The sequence below is a fragment of the Oryzias melastigma genome, linkage group LG21 (assembly GCF_002922805.2).
Source record: "Oryzias melastigma strain HK-1 linkage group LG21, ASM292280v2, whole genome shotgun sequence".
NCBI classification, from domain to species: Eukaryota; Metazoa; Chordata; class Actinopteri; order Beloniformes; family Adrianichthyidae; genus Oryzias; species Oryzias melastigma.
In genome coordinates this window covers 20,386,955-20,394,209 of record NC_050532.1, presented here as the reverse complement: position 1 = coordinate 20,394,209, position 7,255 = coordinate 20,386,955, and the positions used below count along the sequence as shown (strand labels likewise).

Below are 7,255 nucleotides of genomic sequence, written 5' to 3'. Positions count from 1 at the left end.
TCTCTTTAAATTTTTTTTAAACATTTACGGTCAAACAGTGAGTGTTGCACTTGGAATAATGGCACAAAAATCACTCCATAACAATGTCATAACTCGTTTTCAACGGAATATTAATCAAAACTCTTTTTTTTCAGTAAAAAGGAAAATTGCAAATGTTAACATCATACAATTTAAAATTTATCACCTTGCAACATTTAATAAAAATTGTTCTATAATTCTTGCCATAAGTTTGTTTTTTAGATGTAAATGTTGCCACAGTCACAATATTTTCCTTATAATGCATAGTTGAAATTAAAACAAAAAGTTTTATGCCTTCTTTTCCTCTTAAAATATATCTCAGATTTAGAAAATATAAATTTTTTGTGACTAATAGATGTTGAGGCTTCATGAAATAAAGCCACAGAAACAAAAATCAATGCAGATTTCAAACCACAATTACTCAAAAACAAGAAAATCTTTTTAATCTTTGTGTCTGTACAATTTGCATTTTTACATTTTGACAAATACAAAAGTGTTCAGCATTTCAAACAGTCATCGATTTGACCATGAATGTTTTTTTTTATAAAAACAGGAGATTTGACAACAGTCAGAAGTTGTTTTTTTCTTTAGTGGAAGGATTCCTACAGACAGTCGTAGATTTTGCAGTGAAGATACGCCAGCTTCTCCGTCCTGCTCTTCCTGAGCATTTGAGACCACTCGTGAAAGCCCAGCTCCACCACCTTGAATCCTGCCATCTTCAGGTGTCTCCTCTTCATGGCGTGAAGGCCGAGCAGCTGCTGCGACTGTGTGAAGTAGTGATTCCGGGTCGGAACCTGGATAGCTACCTTAACAGAGCGTTTCAAGTCCTGGAGAGCTGAGATGGGCTTGACAGGTTTCTCTATGATACCGCTTGTCAAGTCCAGCACGGACTCGAACACTTTTTCACCTTCATCAGGCAGAAATCTCTGCAGAGATGGAGCCTTGATTGCAGAAGAACGTGCCGGGTTTTTTAAATTACACAACTGTGCGATGAGATCGTCAGTGATGGTTATTCCTGTGTTTAGCTTCTCCCACCCTTGATGAGAGGGGGGAGCGGATTTATGTGTCGAGCATGGTGGGTGGACAGGTAGAGGCTGTCCAGTGGAGTCCAGGTGTACTTCCAGGTCGATGGAGCGAGTGTGAGGAAGGATCATCCGCTTACACACAAACTGCTCTCCCCCCAGCAGATCCTGCAGGGCAGATTCTGCCTCAACTACTTCAGGTTTCTGGCACACGTCTGACTGTGCAAACTCCCACAACATTTCTGCCACCTCTTCCCTGAGTTCACAGCTCAATCGGGGGCCGGTCCACTGGGGCAGCTCCAGAGCCACGGCTCCGTCTAAAGTCAGCAGGTCCTTTTTCAGCTCCAGCTGGGAGCGTTTCAATGCTAAGTTGACAAATTCGGGGCTTAAAGCTAATGCAACCAGCTCCTCTGGGAATTGAGAGATGAACACTAAGCCTAGTAGACCTGTGAGCAGATGCTCTGGGTACCGCTGAAACTCGGCTTTCCTCTGCCTCAGGGCTTCTGTTAAACTCGGGTAGAAACTTGGACTCTGAGTTGGGAGAAACCCCAAAGAGCCAAAAGCCCAAAGTAATTTGCAGGAGTCTTTGCTCCTGCAGTGCGGCGCCAGGGAAGGAATCCTCTCAGCCACAGCAGACAGGATTCCATCATTGCGGTAATGAAGAGCCGAGCAGGTTAATGTCACGTGCATCAGTCCTTGAACGCCCATCCTGTGACTCCGACGGGGAATTTCCTGCGCCATGGCATCCAGCCATGCCTTATGAAAAAGATAGCTGAAGCGCATGTACTTCAGCACGTTCACGATCCCGAAGTCGCTCATCTCACTCACCAAAGACAGAGCCCTGTCAACAATACGAGTCACCGTGCTTTCAGAAACTGAAGTTTGGGATTTGAAAAGGCCTAAGCAGACCGTGCCGACCTCCTCGGGATGCAACAGATTCAAATGATGCATAAGAAGATGCTCTAATGGCCGAACTAACTCTTTTGGGCAGGATCTCCCTTCACCTACTATATAAAAAAGCTGCACCAGTTCAGGGACTCGGATCTGACCCAGATGGAGGTGGACTGAAGCATACAGGTGCTCCAAGAACTGCGGCACCTGCCTCCCGATGCAGCGCCACAAGTCAGCTGCAAACAACAACTCCTGCAAAGTCATCTGCTTGGCCCGCCGGCTCAGCTCCTCCTCGTAGGTCTCAAAAATGGGATGAGAGGAGGGCATCTCCAGCCACACAAACGACCGCAGCACCTCCAGCAGCTCGGGGAGGGAAAAGAGCCGAAGGTGCTCCACAGAATGTCGGAGCAGCATCAGAAAGCGCTGGTCACTTCGCAGCAGTGGCATCTTGTCGACGTCCAACCTGCTGAGTTCCACCAGAAACTGGGACACGCCGGACGGTTTCATCTTTCCCTTTAACAAAGACACTTTTTGAAGGACAGGCAGCACCTCGACCCACTCAATCGGATCCGGACGCTGGGTGAGGTCAAGACTCAGGGATGCGTATTCTGTCCGGACTTTGAAGAAAGCACGTGGATTTACTTTAACATCTGGTGATATTGTCCTTTTATGAAATTGCAGCACGGAAGTTTTGTCCGGGTCAGTGGATTTATTGAAAGCTAGATCAAGAAGTTTGTTTGAGCTTGAAAGGTGCCGTGAGCAACTCACACTATATCGATTGCTCTGTTGCCGAAAAGGAGGTAAAACATCAGAGAGACTTTGTTCTTCCTTATGGTTCTCTGTCTGACTGTGGGAATTTGCAGAGTTCCTTGAGGAGTCGTAATATGATGCAGGATTGTAATAAAGTCTGTACTGGGCTTGAAAATTAATTTCCCGTGACGTTTTCTCCTCCTCCTGATGATCAGTCTCCTCTTTTAGTTTGACGTTCACATGTTGAGCCTGGGAGTATTTCTTTCTAAACCCACGGATGGAGCTCACCCTGCAACCGTGCCGACACAGCACACGGGCCGCCATCATATGGAAGCCTAAAATGAGGGGGAAAAAAACAATTTGAAGAACAAAAGGGCAGTTTTGAGAAAAGCGGACAGATTATTTTATATTTAAAACATTTAAAGATATATATAAATATATGAGTGATCATGGCTCACAACTTTAATATGGCAAAATAATTAAAAAAACTGTTAAGTTTTTTTTTCTGTCAAAAAAGTCTATAGGAGCTGCAACGTTTGAGAAAAAAACTAATTTTAGAGTATGTACTTATCAAAAAATGGTTTGAAAATTGCTTACAATTTTTGACCACTATTCCTCAAATTTACCAACCTAAAGTCTATCAATATTGTTATAATTATCCTTGTGATGTTTTAAATGTTTTTTTGCAAACCTTTATTGGCATAGTGATGATGTCAAATATTTGTATTTGAACTACTTAGCAAGCACGCCTGAAAATAAAGTGTGAAAAATCGCAAGCGAAAAAATCTATTTTTTTTTCTTTTTAAGCTTAAGTTTTGTATTTGTTTCATAGCTTAAGACCTGGTTAAGGAACTAAATGACACTGGTATGAGCTAGCAGAGGTTAAACCTAATTTCGTTTAATGTCTCTGTGAAAACGATGCTGCTGCGTGTCATAGGTAAAACACTTTAATAAGAATATAATGAGAAACTTCTAAATATTGTTGAACTCACCTTTTGCAGTCTAAGAATGACACGAGCAAATGTTAAAACCTTATGGAAGTCGCTCAGTTGCTCATGACACCGGAATTTGGCTGGAGTCCTTTCAAAACAAAAATAACAATTTTCTATAAAAGCTTTGTAAAACTATTTTAAGATAAAAATGTATTTATTATCTTTATAATATTATAGTTGATCATTAAAATTGTACATGAATAAATAGAAAGTCAATACGAATCTGCTCCAACTTGATATCTTTGCAATTCCGTTTTATTATGAAAGGGTGATGCTTCCGGTTACAACAGGCATCCGTTAAGGGCTTTTGACCTACGGATAATAAAAAGGTCCAACTAGAAACGCGATCTTTGCATCATTAAAAAAAGTATTTTCCCGATTGTTTAATCAGCATAAACCTAGTCAACATAATATACTTTTGGTTTAAGGTTTTTACAACTGCATCAACGCAATTTCATTTGTGATGTTTGAGAAAGTCTAAAGTAAACAGTTTCGCCATTGTTTGTCATGAGTTAATTATTGAATGGATTGAGTTGTTTCCAATTCCATAAGACGTTTATGGTGCGGCAATTTTGTTTCTACAGGGAAGAATTCGTTTTCAGAACACACATAAGACATTCAAATTGTTGTAAAGTTATAGCTTCCATTTGTAGTATTTCACCTACTTTTTTACACCAAATTTAACCTTTTAATATATTCACTTCAATTACATTTTTGAATTTTGTCACTTGTGAAGATATACAAAGGCCAACAAAAAAAATTTAATGGAATTTTGGAAAAAAAGATTATGCAACATTGTACAGTAGCCTACAGCATAAGAATCTAACAATTATATTTGCTTAAAACAGGATTTTTCGTTTGATCTTAAATATTTTCTTTATCGCGGATTTCTATTTTTCTTATTTATTTTTTAATTAATATTTTAAAAGTTTTATACAAACAAGACAAATTATGTTTGTTTTGTGCAACCTGACAATATTTATTCACAACAAAAAAGTAAGAAAGGTCTTTGCTAAAATATTTTGCATTTTTATTTTGTCAAAAATGTTGAAAAGAAGAAAAAAAAAACTCAATACAAGCATACACCTCAAACACCTTGTAATTTATACATTATTTATTTTAGAGTCACATTTTATAATAGTTGTGTAATTAAAAAGTAATTTAATTTGTTAATAGAATACACATCTATTGTAGCATTTTTACGCTTCAAAGTTGGAGTCCCTTAAATCCAAGCCTATAAATAAATTCGGTTGATTTCAGTTCGAATTAAAGCCTTAAATGACCAAAAGAATGTTTGTATTTGGTTTGTATTGTCTTTTTATAAACAAATAAAATAAAGACAATATGCTGATTTCGATATAAGAAATCATTTTTTAAGGAAGTGTAAGTTAAAAATGTACAAAAAGATCATCAAATTAACATTAGAATAGTTTATTTGACTCTTATATTTTAAAAATAACATTGGAAACAGAAAAATAGGTACTAAAACTATTAAGTGTTAAAAATTGATAAAAAAAAAAATAAAATTGTTATTAAAAATGTGTATTCTCATCCCAGTTTGATTAAAATAAACTTATTTTCTAAATTATTCAGAAAATGTGTTTATCTTCGCATCATTTATCTAATCTATTCATATTTATTAGTTATTATTATTTATATTATTTTTCTTTTTTATAGAAGCAGGTAAACTTACCAGTTGCAATGTACAGAGGAAGTGGCTGATTTATGTTAATGAAGTTGAGGTATAGCTGCTCTGGCTGGGAGCCGCCCTTCATTCACCACATGGTTTAGCCCAGAGTGGACTCGCGCCACTTTCGCAATCTTACTACGCTTCAAAACTCGCTGCAAACCAAAATAGTAGCACATGGTTTTCTACTTTTTGTTCCCTTACGACTACTTTTTTTTCCTTCGCAGTTCTGCCGACATCCCAGAATTACTGCGAGTAAACGGTAAGTCTGAACAAGTGAGTGAAGATGGTGGATTTTTTTTCTTTTCTTTTTTTTCTTTTAGAAGCTGGTGTCTTATTCCGCGCGTTATTGGCAAGAAACCTGTTGTTAGCCTTTTCGTTACACGCGTCAGCAAAGTAAAATATTAGGAATTTTAGTGGGTATAAAAACTTGTTATCGTTCATTTAAAGGGGATATTTACATGGCACGTTTAAAGAAACGCTGTTGAGGCGCATGGCAACCTCTCCTCCATGGTAGTGGGATGAGGGAGATTTGAAAAGCATGTGTTGGTGCTGCACCCCAACTCCGCACCTCGGGGAAGTGATTCCCACCACTGAATCTGTTCGTTAACTCACTTAAATGGCGAATTATGATCAGAAACTGTCGCGTCGAGGCTGTCGACCATGCTTTTTTTTTAATTTCGCCCTTTGGGGGAAGTTTGCGTAGAGCGGTACGTTAAAAAGTGATTCCAGAACAAAGCGGCAGCACATGGATTTACCGCAGGCCGCACGCCTTAGCTAATGCTAACACATTAGCATTAGCAGCTAACGCAGGAAACTACACCGCTCACATTAGCCAAAACGGCGGATTAGATTGTACTAAATTGGGGGTATTAGGGTTGGAAAAATATATTTAGAATGAACATAAACATATTTCACAATACTGTTTTTTTATTAGCTTCGGTTAGCCAGCCAATAACTTCGCGAGCGCATAGCCTACAAGTGAGCAAACATGTTCATAGCTTACTCATAAAACGTGTGTTTTGGCGTCCTTTTTGCTTATTTTTTTATATAATTCTTTAGAATAAATAACACAGCTCTTATCCCGGATCAAATAGGCTCGTTACATGACCTAGCCCGCCTGGCTAATACGTGCTGCGTGTTGTGTTTGGGCTGTTGGTTAAGTTTGCGGTAGGTCGGATCACACGCGTGGTTCCACTACACATAAATATGTATATGCGCACTTCAAGCGACTAATTTCAATATTTTTAAAAAATATATTTTAAAACATATATTTGTCTTCTTTTATTTAGTATCTCAGTCTTGCCGACGCAGTGTTTCCCTTTTGAGAAGAATATTTATTATTTAAACGCTAAATTTGAGGACGCACAGGCGCCATGTTAGCGCGTGGGGGAGGGGTGCGTGAATGTGATTGAAGGAGTCGGGGTTCATGCCCTGGTTTCGAATTGAAGTTAGCCCAATTAAAAAAAAAAGCCAAACCCAGTTTCATTAGTGCTATTCTGGACGGATGTTTACTAATATTGATAAAAGCAGGATTACAACAGTCACGTGGTGCAAGCTAAGATGCAGCACCTCCTTCAAGACCCACTCCAAATGAGTGTTTTTAACGTGTGTTTCTGGCTTTCTACTCGTGATGGACAAATTTTCATAAAATTAAGTTCAGAATTCTGTTTTTTTTTATTCTAATCATCGTGAATCAGAACCTGAGAAAAAGCTTATTTATTACATCAAAAATACACAAGCTCCTTGGTCAGTTTCATTCTGATGCATCCACTTGTAGACGACTCGATCCATCTGTTTTCCTGTTCTGACCAACCCCCAACACTCGCAGGCGGAACGTGAGGCCAACCCGGAAGTAACAAAACGTTGCAGTACCGGCACTGACCAGAGAGGCT

The 7,255-nt window shown here is 38.8% G+C and overlaps 1 protein-coding gene and 1 long non-coding RNA gene across 2 annotated transcripts in view; one reads left to right on the top strand and one right to left on the bottom strand.

Annotated features, from left to right (window-relative positions):
• Positions 1–435: 435 nt before the first annotated feature.
• Positions 436–3,907, bottom strand: LOC112155445 (FAST kinase domain-containing protein 5, mitochondrial). The gene is made up of 2 exons (XM_024287066.2): positions 3,674–3,907; positions 436–3,016 (listed from the first exon to the last, which is right to left on the bottom strand). The coding sequence occupies exon 2, from the start codon at positions 3,006–3,008 to the stop codon at positions 621–623; it is 2,388 nt and encodes a 795-aa protein (XP_024142834.1). The 5' UTR covers positions 3,009–3,016; positions 3,674–3,907; the 3' UTR covers positions 436–620.
• Positions 3,908–5,359: 1,452 nt separating this feature from the next.
• The window catches only part of LOC118597923, a 5,195-nt gene continuing 3,299 nt past the window's right edge, over positions 5,360–7,255 (top strand). Inside the window, exon 1 of the long non-coding RNA XR_004946944.1 lies at positions 5,360–5,622. This is a non-coding gene — a long non-coding RNA (uncharacterized LOC118597923). The remainder of the gene's footprint in view (positions 5,623–7,255) is intronic.

Bases quoted from the DNA above. Each gene is read 5' to 3' on its own strand.
- LOC112155445 (XM_024287066.2), bottom strand. From the start codon at position 3,008: ATGATGGCGGCCCGTGTGCTGTGTCGGCACGGTTGCAGGGTGAGCTCC.